Source organism: Scyliorhinus torazame, chromosome 15, assembly GCF_047496885.1.
Source record: "Scyliorhinus torazame isolate Kashiwa2021f chromosome 15, sScyTor2.1, whole genome shotgun sequence".
Lineage (NCBI taxonomy): Eukaryota > Metazoa > Chordata > Chondrichthyes > Carcharhiniformes > Scyliorhinidae > Scyliorhinus > Scyliorhinus torazame.
The window spans coordinates 133,951,193-133,975,207 of record NC_092721.1 but is presented as its reverse complement, the minus strand read 5'-3'; the positions used below and the strand labels follow the sequence as shown (position 1 = coordinate 133,975,207).

Here is a 24,015-nt window from a genome sequence, read left to right as displayed (position 1 = left end):
AGTAATAATGGTTGTAAACAATGGTTGTAATGTTTTCTGAGGAAGGGGGAATGTGGTGATATGCCTGTAAGCAATATTGTAGATGGCTGGTGGAGTGACTTCCAACCAGCAGGTGGCGGTACAGACCCACCATGCGCTCTCAAGACAGGGGTCATGTGACAAGGCACTCAGATATAAGTGTGAGCACATCCAGTGATCGGGAGATGGTTACAAGACGTACAAGAGGACAGTCATGCCTGGGGTAGTTCCAGGGGAGCACAAAGAAATTCCGTGATAACTTGCTCTGTAACATCTCTCAGGCACACTGGGAAATCACCTGCTTCAGGAAAAACTACTCCAAATGGCGTGATTTTTTTCCAGGATGTGGGATGGAGTCTGGCCCGCCGCCACCATATCGGAGGTGACCACAGAGGCTGGCAATTACTGTTTAACAGGTCCACCTTGGGTTCTCTGGACCACCTCACCCCCCATATCCATACATGCCTAGTCATGCCAAATCATGCCCCATCCCCATAGACCCTTATAGCTCTCATGCTAACTTAATGCCAACCTATGTCAATCCATGACTCCCCGTCGCACAGATCCTCAGAGCTATATAGCCCCTAAGCCAATTCAGAGCTTACTCATGACATCACCGACCACCCTTTGTCCATACACCCTCCATGCCAACTCATCCAGCATCCATCATGGGCAGACCTCAGGAACCATGGATAGGCTTTTAAAATAATTTGACAGCTTGACCATTCTACAGATCTTATCCATCCTTCGCCAGTATTTCCAGCTACTCAGAAAATATGCATATTGCACATTGTGGGATAAGGCTCTTGCTCCAAAAATGGAATCTTTTTGACCTCATCACTGAGTTAAAATGGCTCTGCTGATCTTGGGTTTCCCTCATGTATGAGTCTTTTCCACCGTTGCAACAAGCTGGTCACGGATGCCACATACCAGGCAGCAGGCCAATACACAGGGTTTCACACATACCAAGCAGCTCAGGCCAAGAGGGCAATTGAAATCAAGGCCATTGCTGGGTTCCTCCAGGTACAGGGATAATCGATTGCATGATCATGGCCATCAAGGCTCCAGCAAAGCAGCCAGAAGCCTTCATCAAGAGAAAGGGTAAGAACAAACGAAATAGGAACTGGAATCGGCCATTTGGTCTCTCAAACCTCCTCCGCCATTCAATAAGATCACGATGGCTGACCTAATTTGTTTTGATTTGATTTATTGTCACATGTACCGAAGTACAGTGAAAAGTATTTTTCTGCGGCCGAGGGAACGTACACGGTACGTACATAGTAGACAAAAAGAATAATCAACAGAGTACATTGACAAATGGTACATCGACAAACAATGATTGGTTACAGTGCAGAACAAGGGGCCAAACAAAGCAAATACATGAGCAAGAGCAGCATAGGGCATCGTGAATAGTGTTCTTACAGGGAACAGATCAGTCCGAGGGGGAGTCGTTGAGGAGTCTTACAGCTGTGGGGAAGAAGCTTTCCTATGTCTGGATGTGCGGGTCTTCAGACTTCTGTACCTTCTGCCTGATGGAAGGGTCTGGAAGAAGGCAATGCCTGGGGGGGGGGGGGGTCTCTGATAATGTTGTCTGCCTTCCTGAGGCAGAGAGAGGTGTATACAGAATCAATGTGGGTGTGGCAAGCTTGTGTGATGCGTTAGGCTGAGTTCACCACATTATGCAGTTGCTTGCGATCTTGGATCTAGCAGTTGCCATTCCAGGCTGTAATGCAGCTGAATTGTGGCTTTAATTCACTTTCCTGCCTGCCCCCCTCCCTGCCAAAATCCTTGACTCCTTGTCAATGAATAATCTGTCTAACTCAGCCTTGGATATATTAAATGGTGCAGCCTCCACAGCTCACTGGGAAGAGAATTCCAAACACCCACGAGCCTGATGGGAGAAATTCCTCTTCGTCTCCATCTTAACTGGAAGACCCCATATTTTGAAACTGTGCCCCTAGTTCTATATTTCCCCATGAGTGAAAACACTTTCTCAGCATCAATGTCATCAGACTAATAACCAGAGACCCAGGCTAATGTTCCGGGGACATGGGTTCAAATCCCACCACGGCAGCTAGTGGGATTTAAATTCAATCAATAATCTGGATTATAAAGCAAGGCTCAATAATGGTGACTACAAAACCATTCTCGATTGTTGTGAAAACACACCTGGTTCACTAATGTCCTTTACGGAAAGAAATCTGCCATACTTATCTGATCTGGCCTAGAATTGACTCCAGACCCATAGCAAGGTTGGCGATTCTTTAGTGCCCTCTGAAAGATATAGTCACTCAGTTCAGAGGGCAATTAGGGATGGGTAACACATGCTAGCCTTACTGTCAAAGCAAATATCTCACAAAGGAATAAGTAAAAAGTAATCTCCACAATCATGTCCCCTCATTATCTTCTGTAATTCAATAAGAGCACTTCTCATTCTTCTAAATTCAATTTCAGTATAGGCACAACCTGCTCAGTCTCCTCTTAAGACAAATCTCTCCTCTCAGCCAAGTGAATCTTCTCTGAATTGCTTCCAACATAATTATGTCTTTCCTTGAATAAGTTGACCAAAGCTGTACACAGTACTGAATGTACAACTAGTACATGACTACTGCAATATGATTTGGTAGGTGTGTGCAAGGTGCCCAGAAATCTGTCAGGATTCATTCATCCTGAAAGTCCCACGTACTTCAGCTTTTCAGACCATCTGAACGCCTCCATGGATGGCTGTCGAGTGACAATGGCTACACTCTGAAAACATGGCTCGTTAAACATGTGCAGAGTCCCAATACATAGGCAGAAGGCACCAACAACCACTGCCACGTAGTTACAAGGACAACCATTGAGCAAGTCATAGGCCTTCAGATTCTGATGCCTGGGTACATCTCGGGAACCCCATCATGTCATAAAGCTAAGACACATTCACCACTGTCCTCATGTAGTGCAGACCTTTTCATGACTTTCTTCTCTAAGCGCACCAACTTGTGACACCTCAATAATGCAGAAATGACCACTTGAAACATTTTCTGAAGCAAAATGACCTTACATTTCAATTATTAAGCCAAATCTTTGATATGGCACAGTAAATTATCACCTGCTGAGACCCAAGTGCAAATGGTTGGATTTATGTGAGCGCTTGTCGGTGCTCCTGTGTTGTGCTGTGCTGGGGTTGCAGCTGACATTGAGGCAGGCTGTATGTCTTTCAGCTCTGGTGCATCATATAACTATGGTGGACATCCTATGGGTGTTGGAGGCTTAGAGGGCCCTGGCACACCTGCAATGTTGTAGGAGTCACCGTCTAAGAAGCTGAGGAGCCACTGCCTTTGCCAGGAGCACCTTGAGGACTGCCCCGGGGTTTTCAGGCAGATACTCCTTCCCCCTTTCATGGCTTACCTGTCCTTCCTTTACCTGAAGTGCTTGAGCACCTGTCGAGGTGTCTGGGCGACTCAGGCCCATCTTGTTCACCCATCACTCCACAGGGCTCATTGATAAGACAGTACAGTAATATGCAGTTCAGTGTTTACCTCTTATATTCACAGGGTGAGTTGCTACACATTTCTCCCCATAAGGGTTGTCACTATCTAAATCGCATGGATGGACTTCTCCATTGTGGTTCACCATGGGGGTGAACAGCCTGTAGGAGCTCTGGCAGATGTCCACACATGTTATCCTGTTGTTCCAGCTTCAGCTGCTTTGCTGATGGCTCCTGATGTTCGTTGTCTGCGTGAAGCTGAGCATCGCTCAGTCCTTTGATAGAGAGTGATTACAGCTGTCACTGCCTCTGTTAGCTGCTCAAGTGCTTCTGTGCCATGCTCACCAGCTGGGTGCCCACTGACGTGCAGGTATCTGCTTCAGTGGAGGCTGAGCTAGAATGATATCTCAAAATGTCTCTCCGAATAGTTGCTGCTCCTCCGAAGACTCACGTGGTTCCTCTGACATCAGTGCCTCAGCTGCTACATGACCTACAAGAGAAGGGTGATGTTCGGGCACCACGCTTTCCACCAACTGGAGCTCCCTGTGTTATCACTGGTCAGACCATGCTCCATAGTTAGTGCTTGTCAGAACGTGGCATGGCCGCTTCCATGAAGTTACTTACTCTCTATGGGCTCCTTACTCATCTCACCCTCTGCAACAGGCAGCCCTCTTGAAACCCCCCCCCCCCCCCCCCCCCCGCCCTCCCCTAGCGCTATTGCCTCCTTCTCCAGCAGAAAAATCCAGCGAACAATGACAATCTGGCTCCAATTCGTTCTCTTTCTCCCTGGCACTGTAAGCTCATTTCTCCTGTGATGTGTTGGGTGCTCTGCCATGCAGACGAACCAACATGGTTGCGAATGGTACAACTCAGTTTTATTACTAACATATATTTACAGTGGTAAACTGGTTACTGAGGTTCGATTATAACCCTTGAATCTGTGGACATTTTCCTAACACTATCTTGGAGAGGCATTCAGCACATGGTGGATGTCTGAGTGGCCTGCTGTGAGCTCTGTGCCCTGAGCTGTTTCCTGCTGGAATCCCCGGGAAGTGTCGTGTTCCCTGTTTTGTAGTGTGTATGCTCTTGCCTGTGGTGTTGTGTGTGTGTTGATTGGTCCGTTGATCTGTCCATCAGTATGTATGTATGTTTGCACCATGGTGTTTACCTGAATATCATGACATCCCCCCTTTTTTACAAGAACATGTGCCTATGTGGTTATAAATAGAGATGTGTACTGAGTGCAGCTGAATGTGTGTGTATGCAATATCTACAGCATGTACATGGGGCTAAACTATATACAAGGGGCGATGCCGGGTGTGACATAGCAACGAGGTTGTACCATAAACAAAGGACGGGGAAATGTTGAATGACAAAACAAACTCCTGTAACGACAAGGAAGAACAGAAACAGAAACATATTAACACAGTGATATTATGAGTTCAATGTACAAACAGGCTCATAAGTCCAGTCTAGTAGGTGGGAGACAAATTCAGGTTGACCGCCTCAAGGGTGGGTCAGGATCCACCAGCTGAGGAATGGGCCTGGCCACGGGCGACGACGGAACGGGCATGGTGGCAGGAAGCTCCATGAAGTCGACATCAGGAACAACAGGAGGGCGTGGTACTGGTGTAAGTTCCCATAGTGAGCGTGGAAGTAGGCGAAGAGCCCGGCGATTGCGCCTGCAAATGGATCCATCAGGCATGCGAACCAGGAACGAGCGGGGAGCCACGCGTCGGAGAACTTTGGCAGGTGCTGACCAGCCACCTTCTGGTAGGTGGATGCGGACGTCGTCTCCAGGCGCCAGGGCGGGAAGATCAGTTGCCCGTGTGTCATATGCCATCTTCTGGCGAACGCGCTGCTCTTGCATTCTGTGTAGTACCGGAGCATGATTGGTTGTGGGTACCAGAATGGATGGTACAGTGGTCCTGAGGGCACGATCCATCAACAGCTGTGCTGGTGAGAGGCCAGTGGCTAGTGGGGCCGAGCGGTAGGCCAGCAGGGCGAGGCAGAAATCCGATCCGGCAGCAGCAGCCTTGCAGAGGAGCAGCTTGACGATGTGAACGCCCTTCTCCGCCTTTCCATTGGACTGTGGATGCAGAGGGCTGGATGTCACGTGTGTGAAGCCATACGAAGCAGCAAAGGACGACTATTCCTGGCTGGCAAAACAGGGCCCATTGTCCGACATGACAGTCATCGGAATGCCGTGGCGAGCGAAGGTGTTTTTGCAGGCCCTTATGACAGCGGACGATGTTAAATCATGCAGGCATATGACCTCTGGATAGTTTGAAAAGTAATCAATGACGATTACATAGTTCCTGCCGAGCGCGTGAAAAAGGTCCACACCCACCTTCGCCCAGGGGGACGTCACCAGCTCATGGGGCTGAAGCGTCTCAGGAGGTTGCGCCGGTTGAAACCTTTGGCAGGTGGGGCAGTTGAGCACCATATTGGCAATGTCATCACTGATGCCCGGCCAATATACCGCCTCTTGGGCCCTCCGTCTGCACTTCTCGACCCCCAAATGGCCTTCGTGTAGTTGGTCGAGGACCAGCTTGTGCATGCTGTGCGGAATCACAATCTGCTTAATTTAGGAGGACACCATCAATGACGGCCAAGTCGTCTCGGACATTGTAGAACTGCGGGCACTGTCCTTTGAGCCACCCTCCCATCATGTGGCGCATCACCCATTGTAGAAGGGGGTCAGCCGCAGTCTCCCGGCGAATACGGGCCAGACTGGAGTCGTCAGCTGGCAGATTTGCCGATGTGAAGGCCACCTGCGCTTCTACCTGACAGACGAACCCCTCCGATTCGGACGGTGTGCTCACTGCTCTAGATAGGGCATCCGCAATGATAAGGTCCTTTCCCGGGGTGTAGACCAGTTGGAAGTCATACCTCCTGAGTTTAAGTAGGATGCGCTGGAGGCGAGGGGTCATCTCGTTCAGGTCCTTATGTATGATGCTGACCAGGGGGCAATGGTCAGTCTCAACGGTAAACTGGGGGAGACCATACACGTAGTCATGGAACTTGTCTATTCCGGTTAGCAAACCCAGGCACTCCTTTTCGATCTGCGCGTAGCGCTGTTCTGTGGGGGTCATGGCCTGCAAGGCATAGGCGACCGGGGCCCATGACGCAGTGTCATCCCGCTGTAGGAGTACCGCCCCAATGCCGGACTGGCTGGCATCAGTCAAAATTTTAGTGTCACGAGATGTGTCGAAAAACACCAATACCGGGGCTGTGGTGAGCTTAATTTTGAGCTCCTCCCATTCCTTCTGGTGTGTGGGCAGCCACTGGAACTCCGTGGACTTCTTGACTAGGTGGCGAAGAGCTGTTGTGTGGGAGACAAGGTTGGGAATGAACTTCCCCAGGAAGTTGACCATGCCTAGGAAGCGTAGCACTGCTTTCTTGTCTGCTGGCTGCGGCATGGCTGTAATGGCGCTCACCTTGTCTGCATCCGGACGGACCCCTGATCAGGATATGTGGTCCCCCACAAACTTCAGCTCGGTTTGGCCGAAAGAACACTTGGCTCGGTTGAGGCACAGGCCGTTTTCCCGTATGCGTGCAAAGACGCGCTGGAGACGATTTATGTGCTCCTGTGGTGTGGTGGACCAGATGATGACATCATCCACGTAGACGCGCACCCCTTCGATGCCCTCCATCATCTGTTCCATGATCCTGTGAAAGACCTTGGATGCCGAGATGATGCCAAATGGCATTCTGTTATAGCAGAACCTGCCGAAAGGGGTGTTGAAGGTGCACAGCTTTCAGCTGGACTGATCCAGTTGGATCTGCCAAAAACTCTTCGAGGCATCCAGTTTTGTGAAGATTTTAGACCGGGCCATTTCACTCGTGATCTCTTCCCGTTTGGGTATGGGGTAGTGTTCCCTCATTATGTTGTTGTTGAGATCTTTTGGATCAATGCAGATCCGGAGCTCGCCGGAGGGCTTCTTAACACACACCATGGAGCTGACCCATGGCGTGGGCTCCGTGACCCGGGATAGCACCCCTTGGTCCTGGAGATCCTGCAGCTGCTGCTTGAGGCGGTCTTTGCGTGGCGCTGGGACCCTGCGAGGTGCGTGAATGACCGGGGTGGCGTCCGGTTTGAGCCGTATTCTGTAGGTGTAGGGCAGTGTTCCCATGCCCTCGAGTGCCTTCTGGTTGTGGGCAAGGAGCGATTGAAGCTGTGCCCTGAATTCTGCATCCGGGAAGTCAGATGTGCCTTCAGGAGACAGAGCGTGGACCCGTTGCACGAGGTGGAGAACCTTGCATGCCTGTGCGCCTAGCAGGGAGTCCTTTGATGATCCGACTATTTCGAATGAGGGTGTGGCCATGTGTGTGTTGTGTGTCACCTGGAGCTGGTAGGATCCCAAAGCCGGGATAACGTTTCCATTGTAATCGACCATCTTGCAATGGGATGGCCGAATTGGTGGTCTGACCTTCATGGCGTAGAAGGTTGGCAGAGGTTGGCAGAGGGGCCAGTGTCCAGATGGAATGTTATCGGTGATCGGTTGACCGTTAGGGTGGCACACCATTCATCACCCGGATTGACAGTGTTCACTTGCAACGGCTGGTGGGTCCTGGCTGGAGACATCCAGTTCCCATCAATGACCGCAACACGGAAGGCATCCCGGTCGTCTGTGTCACTGGTCTGGATATCGTCTGGGCACGACTCATAGTAAGGAGGCTGAATGGTCCGCACGTCCCTGCGAGGTTGTCGGAATTTGGGAACATTGGCAGGTTGAGCTGCTCGACAGCAGGCAGCGTAGTGGCCCATCTTGCCACAGTGGAGGCATTACATAAGAACATAAGAACTAGGAGCAGGAGTAGGCCATCTGGCCCCTCGAGCTTGCTCCACCATTCAATGAGATCATGGCTGATCTTTTGTGGACTCAGCTCCACTTTCCGGCCCGAACACCATAACCCTTAATCCCTTTATTCTTCAAAAAACTATCTATCTTTATCTTAAAAACATTTAATGAAGGAGCCTCTACTGCTTCACTGGGCAAGGAATTCCATAGATTCACAACCCTTTGGGTGAAGAAGTTCCTCCTAAACTCAGTCCTAAATCTACTTCCCCTTATTTTGAGGCTATGCCCCCTAGTTCTGCTTTCACCCGCCAGTGGAAACAACCTGCCCGCATCTATCCTATCTATTCCCTTCATAATCTTATATGTTTCTATAAGATCCCCCCTCATCCTTCTAAATTCCAACGAGTACAGTCCCAGTCTACTCAACCTCTCCTCGTAATCCAACCCCCTCAGCTCTGGGATTAACCTAGTGAATCTCCTCTGCACACCCTCCAGTGCCATTACCTCCTTTCTCAAGTAAGGAGACCAAAACTGAACACAATACTCCAGGTGTGGCCTCATTAACACCTTATACAATTGCAGCAGAACCTCCCTAGTCTTAAACTCCATCCCTCTAGCAATGAAGGACAAAATTCCATTTGCCTTCTTAATCACCTGTTGCACCTGTAAACCAACTTTTTGCGACTCATGCACTAGCACACCCAGGTCTCTCTGCACAGCAGCATGTTTTAATATTTTATCATTTAAATAATATTCCCTTTTGCTGTTATTCTTACCAAAATGGATAACCTCACATTTGTCAACATTGTATTCCATCTGCCAGACCCTAGCCCATTCACTTAGCCTATCCAAATCCCTCTGTAGACTTCCAGTATCCTCTGCACTTTATGCTTTACCACTTATCTTAGTGTCATCTGCAAATTTGGACACATTGCCCTCGGTCCCCAACTCCAAATCATGTATGTAAATTGTGAACAGTTGTGGGCCCAACACTGATCCCTGAGGGACACCACTAGCTACTGATTGCCAACCAGAGAAACACCCATTAATCCCCATTCTTTGCTTTCTATTAATTAACCAATCCTCTATCCATGCTACTACTTTCCCCTTAATGCCATGCATCTTTATCTTATGCAACAACCTTTTGTGTGGCACCTTGTCAAAGGCTTTCTGGAAATACAGATATACCACATCCATTGGCTCCCCATTATCTACCGCACTGTTAATGTCCTCAAAAAATTCCACTAAATTAGTTAGGCACGACCTGCCCTTTATGAACCCATGCTGCGTCTGCCCAATGGGACAATTTCCATCCAGATGCCTCGCTATTTCTTCCTTGATGATAGATTCCAGCATCTTCCCTACTACCGAAGTTAAGCTCACTGGCCTATAATTACCCGCTTTCTGCCTACCTCCTTTTTTAAACAGTGGTGTCACATTTGCTAATTTCCAATCCGCCGGGACCACCCCAGAGTCTAGTGAATTTTGGTAAATTATCACTAGTGCATTTGCAATTTCCCTAGCCATCTCTTTTAGCACTCTGGGATGCATTCCATCAGGTCCAGGAGACCTGTCTACCTTTAGCCCCATTAGCTTGCCCATCACAACCTCCTTGGTGATAACAATCCTCTCAAGGTCCTCACCTGTCATAGCCTCATTTCCATCAGTCACTGGCATGTTATTTGTGTCTTCCACTGTGAAGACCGACCCAAAAAACCTGTTCAGTTCCTCAGCCATTTCCTCATCTCCCATTATTAAATCTCCCTTCTCATCCTCTAAAGGACCAATGTTTACCTTAGCCACTCTTTTTTGTTTTATGTATTTGTAGAAACTTTTACTATCTGTTTTTATATTCTGAGCAAGTTTACTCTCATAATCTATCTTACTCTTCTTTATAGCTTTTTTAGTAGCTTTCTGTTGCCCCCTAAAGATTTCCCAGTCCTCTAGTCTCCCACTGATCTTTGCTACTTTGTATGTTTTTTCCTTCAATTTGATACTCTCCCTTATTTCCTTAGATATCCACGGTCGATTTTCCCTCTTTTTACCGTCCTTCCTTTTTGTTGGTATAAACCTTTGCTGAGCACTGTGAAAAATCACTTGGAAGGTTCTCCACTGTTCCTCAACTGTTTCACTATAAAGTCTTTGCTCCCAGTCTACCTTAGCTAGTTCTTCCCTCATCCCGTTGTAATCTCCTTTGTTTAAGCACAAAACACTAGTGCTTGATTTTACCTTCTCACCCTCCATCTGTATTTTAAATTCCACCATATTGTGATCGCTCCTTCCGAGAGGATCCCTAACTATGAGATCCTGAATCAATCCTGTCTCATTACACAGGACCAGATCTAGGACCGCTTGCTCCCTCGTAGGTTCCATTACATACTGTTCTAGGAAACTATCGCGGATACATTCTATAAACTCCTCCTCAAGGCTGCCTTGACCGACCTGGTTAAACCAATCAACATGTAGATTAAAATCCCCCATGATAACTGCTGTACCATTTCTACATGCACCTGTTATTTCTTTGTTTATTGCCTGCCCCACCATAATGTTACTATTTGCTGGCCTATGGACTACTCCTATCAGTGACTTTTACGCCTTACTATTCCTGATTTCCACCCAAATGGATTCAACCTTATCCTCCATAGCACCAATGTCATCCCTTACTGTTGCCCGGATGTCATCCTTAAATAACAGAGCTACACCACCTCCCTTACCATCCACTCTGTCCTTCCGAAAAGTTTGATACCCTCGGATATTTAACTCCCAGTCGTGACCATCCAATAACCATGTTTCAGTAATGGCCACTAAATCATAGTCATTCACGATGATTTGCGCCATCAACTCATTTACCTTATTCCGAATACTACGAGCATTCAGGTAAAGTACACTTATGTTGGCTTTTTTACCTCTGTTCTGAATCTTAACACCTCGATCAGTAACCTCTCCTAAGTTATATTTCCTCTTAACCTTTCTCCTAATTTTCCTTGTCGTTGAACCCATATCTTCACGTAACAACCTGCCGCGTCGCTTACCATTAATGTTTTCACTTCCCGTTTTATTTCTTTTAGTATTCCTGGTCCTATTCACTGAGCTCCCCTCAGTCACTGTACCTTGTACTGTCGCCCTTTTTGATTTTTGACTATGGCTTCTCTGCCTTACACTTTCCCCCTTACTGCCTTTTATTTCTGTCCCTGTTTTACTACCTTCCAACTTCCTGCATCGGTTCCCATCCCCCTGCCACATTAGTTTAAACTCTCCCCAACAGCTCTAGCAAACACCCTCCCTCGGACATCGGTTCCAGTCCTGCCCAGGTGCAGACCATCCGGTTTGTACTGGTCCCACCTCCCCAGAACCGGTTCCAATGTCCCAGGAATTTGAATCCCTCCCTCTTGCACCATCTCTCGAGCCACGCATTCATCCTCTCTATCCTGACATTCCTACCCTGACTAGCTCGTGGCACTGGTAGCAATCCTGAGATTACTACATTTGAGGTCCTACTTTTTAGTTTAACTCCTAGCTCCCTAAATTCAGTTTGTAGGACCTCGTCCCATTTTTTACCTATATCGTTGGTGACTATGTGCACCACGACAGCTGGCTGTTCACCCCCCACCCCACCCCCAGAATGTCCTACAGCCGCTCCGAGACATCCTTGACCCTTGCACCAGTGAGGCAACATACCATCCTGGAGTCTCGATTGCGTCCGCAGAACCGCCTGTCTGTTCCCCTTACAATTGAGTCCCCTATCACTATAGCCCTGCCATTCATCTTCCTGCCCAGCTGCGCAGCAGAGCCAGCCATGGTGCCATGAACCTGGCTGCTGCTGCCTTCCCTAGGTGAGCCATCTCCCTCAACAGTATCTAAAGCGGTATATCTGTTTTGCAGGGAGATGACCGCAGAGGATGCCTACACTGCCTTCCTACTCTTGCTCTGTCTTTTGGTCACCCATTTTTTATCTCGCTCAGTACCTTTCACCTGCGGTGTGACCAACTCGCTAAACGTGCTATCCACAACGTCCTCAGCATCGCGGATGCTCCAAGGTGAGTCCATCCGCAGCTCCAGAGCCATCAAGCGGTCTAACAGGAGCTGCAACTGGACACACTTCTTGCACATGAAGGAGCCAGGGACAGTGGACGTGTCCCTGAGCTCCCACATCGCACACGAGGAGCACGACACGGGTCTGAGATCTCCTGCCATGTCTTAAACCTTCGGTTAACTTCAACAACTACAATTTCAACAAAAAAAAACAAAGAAAAAATAAATAAAAAGACCAATGAAAAGAAACAGAAAAACAGAAACACTACTGACCAGTTACTTACCAGGGATAAAAAGCACTTCCTCCCCACCCAGCTTTGATTCAAATTCCCAAACTCACTCTTAGCTGTGTCTCACTCCTGGCTCTGTCTTCTCTGGCTCACTGGGAGAACTCACTGGGAGTGAATTTACAAGTTGCTCTTTTTAAGCGGTCCTGAATTGACTCCCCTCCCCCACCTGCTTTTAGATCAAGGTAGATTTAAGTGACTGACACTTAACTGCCAACCAGTTATGTGAGTGGGTGGGGCAGCCCTTGTTAACCCACACTGCACAATACTAGCTGAATTTAAATTAATTTAAACTCCTGAAATTTAAAAGGAGCTGCCTTACTGATTTAATTCAATTCCCACCTAGATTCAAATTCCCAAACTCACTCTTAGCTGTGTCTCACTCCTGGCTCTGTCTTCTCTGGCTCACTGGCATTGTCGGTTTATTGCCGGACATTGCCGCTTTAAATGTGCGGCTCCGCAGTTGCCGCACGTCGTGACGTCATGGCGTTCGTTGCGCCACCGCGCATGCGCATCACGTCCCTCTGTGTCGACGTCTTTTTTGGCGTGCACAAACGCGGGAGGCCTCGGAAAGCGCCGAAATGGCCGCCATCGTCCGGGCCGCGGGCCGGGAGGAACTCGATCACCTGGACCCGTTCGGCCTCGTAGGACACCTGCCTCGCCGATCCGGCCACGTAGGACGCCTGCCTCGCCGATTCGGCCACTTGAAATTGGGAGTAGCGGCTAGTCGCGTTTTCATGCAGGACACAGGCTTCGATTGCGGAGGCTAGGGTGAGGCCTTTAATTTTTAGGAGCTGCTGGCGTAGGGTGCCCGAGGTGACCCCAAAAACAATCTAGTGCCGAATCATTGAATCGGAGGTGGTGTCATAACCGCAGGAATGCGCGAGGATACGGAGGTGTGTAAGGAAGGATTGAAAGGGCTCATCTTTACCCTGCAGGCGCTGCTGGAAGAGATACCTCTCGAAACTCTCGTTGACCTCGACGCTGAAGTGTTGGTCGAGTTTGAGAAGGACCGTCTTGTACTTGGTCTTGTCCTCACCTTCCGCGAACACCAGGGAGTTGTAGACATGGATGACATGTTGACCTGCCGTGGAGAGGAGGATAGCAATCTTTCTGGTGTCCGAAGTGCTCTCCTTTTCATTGGCTTCCAAGAAGAGCTGGAAGCGCTGTTTGAACAGCTTCCAATTGACGCCGAGGTTTCCAGCGACTTGTAGCGGCTGCGGCGTGCAGACGGTGTCCATGGCGCAGGATGGCAGATTCCTGAGGATTCATAGGTAGGTCCCACAGTTACCGGGTTCCAATCCTGGTACTATGATGTGTTGGGTACTCTGCTACACAAACGAACCAACACGGTTGCGAATGATACAACTCAGTTTTATTATTAACATATATTTACAGTGGTTAACTGGTTACTGAGTTTCGATCATAAACCTTGAATCTGTGGACCTAGCCCTAACACTATCTTGGCGTGGCACTCAGCACATGGTGAATGTCTGAGTGGCCTGCTGTGAGCTCTGTGCCCTGAGCTGTCTCCTGCTGGAATCCCCGGGAAGTGTCGTGTTCCCTGTTTTGTAGTGTGTATGCTCTTGCCTGTGATTGGCTGTGGTGTTGTGTGTGTGTTGATTGGTCCGTTGATCTGTCCATCAGTATGTATGTATGTTTGCACCATGATGTTTACCTGAATATCATGACATCCTGAAAACTCAGAAATACTCAGTGTCACTTGTCTCTCATAGCCCGGCTGTGCTTATCATTCTGTGTCAGCTTCAATGTCCAGCATTGCGCCACTGGGCAACTTGCTGCAAGCAACCATTCAGTTCAGGCAATGCAGAAATCAACTCTGGCTGACCAGGAACCTCTGCTGTGAGGGTATTGTACGTCTCACTGTGAGCATTGGTGCTTGGTCATGCCAGATGCCTGGATCGGCAACTTCCTTTTACATTTCATTATTGTCTTTTGTGACAAGCTGAGAGCTTGGTATTAAGAACTTTGCCAGGCCTCAGCAGGTCATTGATTCACTTGCGACTTTGTAACTATGTTGATCTGACCACCACACAGCTCCTGACTTTCTCTGTGACCCCCAGCTATGCCTATTTGGTGAGGTGTGCTGACTGTCTCCTCCCGACAATTGCAGATGCCTCTCTCTGGGCTCTAGTTGCCTGGAGGAGCACCCCCAGGGAGGCATCACTAAACTTCTGGGGGCCACACTTCCTTTAACTGCAGCCTCTCCTTGAAATCAACTGTTCTTTAACTCTATTCTAGTTGTCTGTATGTGTGTGTCTTTGATCTGAGGGCTACCGTCCCAATAAATATGGGGCTCTGCGCTTCAGCTCCTGGCCCTCACACCCACCACCCTTTGTTGGCCGGCTCCCATACCTGTCAGCTATTAATTGGACTGACATCCGCTTTTATCTTTTGTCATCCATCCGTGAGGTCTTTTTAAAAAAATGTTTTTCTTTAATAAATTTAGAGTACCCAATTATTTTTTCCCAATTTTTCCAATTTAGAGTGGCCTATCAGCCTACCCTGCACATCATTGGGTTATGGGGGTGAGACCAATGCAGTCACGGGGAGAATGTGCAAACTTTACACGGACAGTGACAGGGCCGGGATCGAACCCGGGTACACGGCGCCATGAGGTAGTACGTGAGGTACGATCAATTGAACAAATACTAGAGTTGGTTACAACTGAGGCTTTATTGCTCTAAGCTGTGTGGCCTCCCACAGCAGCTGGCGAAATGGCTGCTGAATGGAGGACACGCATATTTATACTCCGCCTACTGGGCGGAGCCAGCAGGCAGGGACTACCGGCGAACCTGTAGTACAGGTCCTACCTTACACCACCTAATACAGGTGCAACAGTGGTTTACCACAGTAAGGTAGCATAGTGGTTAGCACTATGACTTCACAGCGCCAGGGTCTCAGGTTCGATTGCTGGCTTGAGTCACTGTCTGTGAGTCTGCATGTTCTACTTGTGTCTGCGTGGCTTTCCTCTGGGTGCTCCGGTTTCCCCCCTCAAGTCCCGAAAGACATACTTGTTAGGTAATTTGGATATTCTGAATTCTCCCTCTGTGTACCCGAACAGGTGCTGGAATGTGGCGACTTGGGCCTTTTCACAGTAACTTCATTGCAATGGTAATGTAAGCCTACTGGTGGCAAAAAAAGATTATAATTATTATAACCACTGCACCACTGTGCCGCCCCGTATCCGTGAGGTCTTACAAACTAATTCAGAGCCCAGTTTCGGGACTGCCTCCCTCCCTTTCATGTACAGCTCGGCAATTCAGCCAGGAAGTAGAAATTAAGGCATTTCAGAAATATACAAACACTGATCATCTGCTATTCGGAAAAATACCCGTTTATTCTTATTCTTTGTTTCCTGTCTGCCAATGAGTTTTCTATCCATCTCAATACACTACCTCCAATCCCATGTGTTTTAATTTTACATACTAATTAATCTCTGATGTGGGACTTTGCCGAAAGCCTTCTTAAAGTACAAATAAACCACATCCACTGGTTCCCCCTCATCAATTCATCCTCAAAGAATTCCAGTTGATTTTTCAAGCATGATTTCATTTTTGTAAATCCATGCTAACTATCCGATTCTACCAGTTTTACAAATATTCTGCTATAAAGTCTTTGATAATGGACTCGAGACTCTTCCCCACTACAGACATCAGGCTAACTGGTCTATAATTCCCTGCTTTCTCTCTACCTCCCTTTTTATGTAGTGGGGTTACATTAGCCACCAATCTGTAGGAACTGTTGCAGAGTGTGTAGAATCTTGGAGGATGAACACCAATGCATCCACTATTTCTCGGGCCACTTCCTTAATTACCCGGGGGTGTAGATTATCAGGCCCTGGGAATTATCAGCCTTCAATCCCATCAATTTCGCCAACACCATTTCTCAACTAATACAGATTTTCTTCAGTTCACAGAATAGAATCCCTACAGTGCAGAAGGAGGCCATTCGGCCCATCTAGTCTGCATCAACCCTTCGAAAGACCATCCTACCTAGGGCCACTTCCCACCCTATTCTTGCAATTCCAGCCTAAACGGCAATTTAGCGTTGCCAATCCACCTAACCTGTACATCTTTGGACTGTGGGAGGAAACCCACGCAGACATGGAGAGAATGTACAAACTCCACACAGACAGTTACCTTAGGTCGGAATCTAACCTGGGTCCCTGGTGCTGAGGCAGCAGTGCTAACCACTGTGTCACCGTGACACTCATTCCCTCTCACCCAACACTGTGTTCCCCAACATTTCTGGTACGTTATTTGTGTCCTCCTTTGTGAAGACAGAACCAAAGTATGCATTTCGTTGGTCAGCCAATTCTTTGTTCAACCTTATAAATTGCTCTGTTTCAGACTGCAAGACATTTGTCTTCACCAATCTTTTTCTCTTCACATGTGGAACACACCAGCTCTATTTCACCATGACCTCTTGGAATCCTCCATTGATTTGTCATGCTGGTTATTTGAGATCTAGTCTGGGATATTATAATACAAAGTAAGGTTTCAAATGTTGTTGTGATTCTAAGCTTGGTCTGTCGTGGGACTACCGAGCCACTCTTGGTGATGGACATTAAAGTCCCCCACCCAGAGTACATTCTGCGCCCTTTCCACCCTCAGTGCCTCCTCCAAATGGTGTTCAACATGGAGGAGTACGGATTCATCAGCTGAGGGGGGGCAGTACCTAGAATCCCTGCAGTGCAGAAGGAGGCCATTCAGCCTATCGAGTCTGCACCGACCCTTGGAAAGAGCACTCTACTTAAGCCCACGCCTCCCACTCTATCCCCGGGCATTCATGAATCAGTTGGGTTTTTACGACAATCGACAATGGTTTCACGGTCACCATTAGACTTTTAATTCCAGATGTTTCTTGAGCTTAAATTCCACCATCTGCTGTGGTGGGATTTGAACCTGGTCCTCTGAGAATTACCCTGGTCTCTGGATTACTAATCCAGTGACAATACCACTGTGCTACCGCCTCCCCAAGTGAGCAGACATGGAGTGCAGACCGTAATATTTCTCAGTAAGGGGGAAGAGATGTGCAGTAATTATTGTAGTTCTAACTAGCAACCAATTATAGAGTCACTCATGGCAGATTGGGCACAGGTTGCCTGCTCAATCAACACTTGCAAAATATACAGATCAGGCAGTTGAAAAAAGAGCAAACTCATTCATGAAAATAAATCAATGGAAAAAAAATCTTATTTTGACATTTATAATGGCCGGGATTTTGCAGCCCCGTTTGCTGTGGGTGTAAATGGCAAATTGGATGCAAAATCTTGCGAGAAGCCAACGATGAGATTCTAGCCAGTGAGATCTTGTGATGCAATCGCCCACCCATTGCTATTGATGTAACAAAGTTCACATCCCAGAAGGTTAGGAACCGTATTTGAATACTTTGCCATATCATTAACGCTTCCTTGCTGTATCATCCCTCCTCATTTGGAATGTGAGCCAGGTGAAGTGAACCTACTGGAGAGAACCCCAAGGAGAAGAGGGACATGCCCGGCAATTTCCGTGCACAGTCCTGTCATTGCCCCCAGCATGCTGGGTGGGGTTTCCCCTGGTGAGGTTCAATCAGGGGATTCCCTGTGTCCATGGGGGTATCCCTGTGGGTTTTGTTTTGGAGAGGGGGTTCCCTGTGTGAGTTTGGGGGGGGACTCTCCATGTCCATGGGAGGCATCTTTGTTTTTATTTTTAGATAAAGGTGCCCGATGTATCGGGGCATGGGACCCATCACCATCACTTTTTTTCTAAAGTGCTGGGAAATATGGCGGGAAAAGCAAAAGTGCATCTGGTGGGCTGCACACTGCATTTCAAGCCTGAGCCAGTACTTTGGAAAAGAAAATTCCACCTGGTGTTCCTCCATGCAAATTAATAACAATAATCTTTTATAATAATCTTTATTGTCACAAGTAGGCTTACATTTACACTGCAATGAAATTACTGTGAAAAGCCCCTCGTCAGCACATTCCGGCGCCTGTTCGGGTACACTCTGAGGGAGAATTTAGAATGTCCAATTTACCTAACAGCATGCCTTTCGGGACTTGTGGGAGGAAACCGGAGCACCCAGAGGAAACCCACGCAGACATAGGGAGAACGTGCAGACTCCACAGAGACAGTGACCCAAGCCGGGAATTGAACCTAGGACCCTGGAGCTGTGAAGCAACAGTGCTACCCACTGTGCTACCGTGCCGCCACTGATTAAATAGAAGGTTTATTTGAATTACAATTAATTACAATTACACAATTATTGAATTAAAATAATTGCATTGCCATTTCCTATTATTTCTTTCTACAATGAAAGTATGTCATCTTTGTGGTTCAGATTCTTTAAGATATAACAAGCATTTTAATTAAACATTACTCGGAGAACCCACCAATCGTTTGGGCCCATCCATTCCGTGACATGCTACACATGTGACATCATTGCTTTTATTGCCAAAAATGTAGTTCTGTCCTCCCTCTTGGACTACTTTAGATCCTGTTCAGAGACCTGCTGCCCAGACTGCACAAGACAGTGAGTGAGGCAGAGCTATCTTGCTTGACCTGGAGAAGCATTAATACCTGCAACATTTAGATAAATTTGCTCCAAAGGTAAAGTATAAACTTGCATGTTTGTGAAGTAATATGGCAAGTAACAGCTGTTGCTTTTTACAAGCTTTGTAAATCTTTCCAAATTTTAGAATTATTTCCTGAATTTTTCAAACGCTTTAACAACCAACTAAAGCACTATCTGAATTAATTAAACTAACCACTGATGTTGCATTGAGTGGAAGGAATTTGATTATGGTACAAGTGGGCAAGCATTCAAATGCATTTTTAAAATGGGATTTCTGAACTTATCTCTTTCCACTTTTAAGACATTAATTTTTGAAGAACAAAGAAGAATGAACTGTAAAGTTAGGAGTTAAATACAAACATTAATTAGTTAAACCGACAAATAATGAGGATGTTTAACTGCTAATTTATTATATATTTAAATGTATAATTATTCTCCAGTTATTGTATTATTTTCAGTGGCTTGAAATGCTATCAATAAAATATCACATTATATTCTCTATAATTTATCCTTTCAGGAGAAAGTTACTTTTTTAGTTTGCTGTTAGAATATTGTAACCATGCATTGCACTCCAATAGGCATCGCTAATTCTCTTTTATAGTATTCATCGTGAAATGGACTTTAAGAATATTTTGGACTTTGTCTAAGGGTGTCCAGTCCTCAAATGCTCAGATGTAGCTCTAAAATGATTAAATGCACTCCACACCAAAAAGGAAGTGTAAAGCTTCTTGATGCCAATGTATTACAAAAATATTCAATGAAATGCAAATGGCCAAATTTCACATCTCTGTCCCACTTCAACAAAAGTTTGAGATTTTGTGCTTGAGCGATGCAATCGTATTTAGTTTCTTGAAATAATATGAATCTTATCTATAAATAGTATGAACACATATGTCCCTAAACAGACAAAATAAATACTGCTCTTAAAATTACTTAGTATTGTTAATTTTCCCTGTTTAATTTCCTAAACATCTTGCTAAGAATTTTGAATGTTTAAAATAAACAAATTGAGTTAGTACTAGATCAGTTAGTGTTAAATCCCAATGTATATTTTTAGACCATGGCTGGTCAAATGTTTCAATATCCCTTGTCACATATGTTGAGAGCAGCGGTGTTAATTCAAAGCATAAATCAAACTTCTTTGTAACCTGATAGTATAACACTTCACAGCTGTGGAGTGCACTCCAGAAGTACATAGAATAAACTCGCCAAAGTTGGTTATATTATGTTTTTTGCTTGGCTGTTTTGGAAAATACTTCAGATGCAACAGACAGGTTTTCAGTTTGATTCATTAAATTCATCCCTTAATAGAATGAAGCTTAATATTAAAAATCAGTTTGATCTTAAGAGGTTTCTGTACTGTCCTCAGGCTGTGGTTGCCAAATATTGTACTCAGATTACAAATTAATATAAGCATATTCATTGCACAACTGTTAAACTTATTTCCATGCAGGGTGCGGCACAGTGGTTAGCACTGCCACCTCGCGGCGCCGAGGACACCGGGTCGATCCCTGCCCCAGGTCACTATCCGTGTGGAGTTTGCACTTTCTCCCCGTGTCTGTGTGGATCTCACCCCCACAACCCAAATATGTGCAGGGTAGGTGGATTGGCTACGCTAAATTGCTCCTTAATCGGGAAAAAAGAATTGCATATTCTATATTTATTTTTTTAAAACTAATTTCATTGCTGGCTAATTCCTGTCTTTTCCTGCCTTTAGTAAAGTTGCATTATGCACTTTTTAAAATATGTTTTTTGTTACTCAAGGTGAGGGGGAAATAAAGTTTTTAAAAAATCATTTTGCTAACTTAATGTCCATAGAACCACAAGATCCTTACTGAGCAGAAGGAGGCCATTTGGCCCATCGGGTCTGCACCAACCCTCTGAAAGAGCACCCTAACCTGTTCACATCCCCACCCTAACCCCGTCACCCCACCTAACCCACACATCTTTCGACACTAAAGGACAATTTAGCGTGGCCAATCCACCTAATCTGTGGGAGGAAACCGGAACACCCAGAGGAAACTCCCGCAGACACAGAAAGGAAGTACAAACACCACACAGTCACCAAGGCCGGAATTGAACCCGGGTCCCTTGCGCGGTAAGGCAGCAGTGCTAACCACAGTGCCACCGTGTGTCGGTATTGAACAGCTCCAGGTGTGGCATAACATGAAGCAGAGCAAACCTCCCTGCACTGAGTAGAGTTTATTGCATCCTGACAATTCCTAGTGATTCCAGCTTCTGACGACCAACATGAAGAGTGATTTTTGTTTTCATTCTTTCTACACTTTTGATTCATAAAGCTGCTCAGTAAGATTTTCAGCTCACTGCAGGGTATGTATGGTTAGTTATCTGCAGTGGTCCCATGTACACTGGGAGCTGTCCAAGGTCATTTCAGTTAAACTCCTTGGAATCAATTAAAGATTCTGAGGCTAACATCTCATAGTACGGGTTGGATTTGAATTGCGGTCTCAGAAACAAAAGATATGTACAGTGATGCGCTATACCTCTCAGTCAACTGCAATGCACAATTTGAACATAAAATAAATTATACTTAACAGGGCAGGTCAGGAGTTAATATGTTTCTGATGCCATTTTATTCCTTTTTACCGTGTTAGTTGTTGAGAGCTGTTTGGAAAGTTCGACGGAAAACATCTACACTAACAGGAAGGATTTGTGTAACCTTTATTTCAGACAACCTAAAGGTTTGAGGAGTGAATTGAAGTGCAGTTCAGCCTGCTGTTATTTGACGTGCTGACTCATCTGAAGTGGTCTATTCCTGTGGAACTAGTTGCATCATCCTGCTCCTCAACACTCTATAGCCATGGATAAATCTACACAAGAGCTCTTCTTGAACTTTATGGTGGTTTTGATGACTGTGCTACTTATGTGGCTTCTTGTTAAATCCTATCAGGAGTGAGAGACTGTCCTCTATGTAAAATTAGCTCTTACAATAAATTGGGCCAGTCTATCGTGGCTCCTGTTGTTCTTTTGCTTGATCTCTGAGGAAGCTATTTAGTGGCTAGTGGGTGCATGCAGATGATTTTTCTGTGCAATTGTTGTTTGAATTCTGGTTCTTTGCACATTTCATCTTTTTGTCAAATGCCCTATTTTTATCCTCCGTAGTGTACTTGAAAGGGCATGTGTCACCCCTTTCATGGTCTGGGGATATGAACATGAGTAAAAGTGCCTGCAAAGAGAAGGTATTTCACATTATTGACCTTGTAATGCTGCATACAGCCAGAGTGGTTAGAAGCAATGGACTACAACCCAGTAGATTCTGACCATCCTTACACTTGCATGAGACAACAAGTTGGCAATGATGCTTCCCATCAAGGATGTCATCATATTTTCAAGCAGGCTTAAAAAACAAACCAAACAGGAAGAAAACAAGAAACACTTATTTTGATTTATCTCTCTTCTCTATTATCCTCGTCAATCCTGGTGTTGCTGAGCAATATCATTCTGCTCCTTCACTTAGGGGTCTCAATTTTCTGGTTTAAAATACCGAAATGCAGGATGACACATGCCCTTTAGTACATACAATGACCTGTTTTAATATTTGCAGTATTATGAGATGGGACATATTTGGCTTTGTTTGTCGAACGGCACTTGCCACTGACATTTGAAAGAAAAATGTGATTAAAATGGTCAATGAAAATTAATATAGTAGCATCACTGAATTCATACTGTTCACAGTCAATTCTGTGTAATGAACAGTCGGATTTCAATCTTTTAATCTTTTATTCTTTATCATGCCCACTCTTGAAATGAATGATTATTGATTATCTTCACTATAGATGTGTCTTATAATATTGTTTGAGGTACAAAATCATGTATAAGATGTACTGTACAAGTATCACAGTATTAATCCTTAGCCATCAACATATGGATCTCAAAGGTATATTCAAATTATTTTTCAGCAGGTTAAAGGTTCCCTCATGTATCATTTTATTTTAATTAAATGTATATCCAAACTTTTTTCATATTTCTCAGGTTGCTTTGATCACTGCTACACAAGAACTACCCACACCAGTATATATACGAAGTACAACCACCTTGTACTTTAAATAATGGGCGGAATTTTCCAGGCCCACCACCAGCTGGTTTTGAGGTGTGCAGGAGCAGTAAATTTGGAGCATGGCTAAAGTCAGATTCCCACAAGCGTAATGCTGAGTCAGATTTGCCCCTCGTCATTTTCATGGTGGGATGGTGGTGGGTCAGCTTTCCTGTTTATCCACATAGCAATTCCATGCATTAGCCGGTCATAAATACTCATTAAAAACACAACTCGCCGAAATCATGTTCCCCGTTTCAAAGACATGCCATGCTGGCGGGAAATTAGACAAGTCTAAATAATGACCAGATGCAAGTAGCGAGCAGCTGCCCGCCATTGCTTCACTTGCGACTTTGAGGTGAGTGCAACATTTGAGTCTATCTGGAACAGCGCTGCACGGGTTCCTCAGCGGTGCCAGTGTTAGACCACTGGTGAGGGTGTATCGTGAGGTTGTACACAGTGGGTGCCTCGAGTGTTGAGTTGGGCTGTTCACTGTGTCTGTCTCAGGGGTTGGGTTGGGCTGTCCACTGTGTCTCGGGTGTTGAGTTTGACTGTTCACTGTGTCTCGGGTGTTCAGTTGGGCTGTTCACTGTGTCCGGGTGTTGAGTTGGGCTGTTCACTGTGTCTGTCTCAGGGGTTGAGTTGGGCAGTTCATTGTGTCTCGGGTGTTGAGTTGGGCTGTTCACTGTGTCTCGGGTGTTGAGTTGGGCTGTTCACTGTGTCTCGGGTGTTGAGTTGGGCTGTTCACTGTGTGTGTCTCAGGGGTTGAGC

General features: G+C 46.2%; 2 protein-coding genes across 4 annotated transcripts in view; one reads left to right on the top strand and one right to left on the bottom strand.

The window, feature by feature from the left end:
- Positions 1–24,015, bottom strand: part of kbtbd3 (kelch repeat and BTB (POZ) domain containing 3) — a 282,090-nt gene that overhangs the window by 137,774 nt on the left and 120,301 nt on the right. The window lies entirely within an intron of this gene.
- sln (sarcolipin) lies at positions 19,081–23,168 on the top strand. 2 transcript variants are annotated; one of them, XM_072476768.1, is made up of 2 exons: positions 19,081–19,225; positions 21,882–23,168. In XM_072476768.1, exon 2 carries the CDS (start codon positions 22,012–22,014, stop codon positions 22,105–22,107), a length of 96 nt encoding a protein of 31 aa, XP_072332869.1. In that variant the 5' UTR covers positions 19,081–19,225; positions 21,882–22,011; the 3' UTR covers positions 22,108–23,168. The 2 variants fall into 2 exon arrangements, with proteins under 2 accessions (XP_072332869.1, XP_072332868.1); XM_072476767.1 differs by having other exon boundaries at positions 21,806–23,168.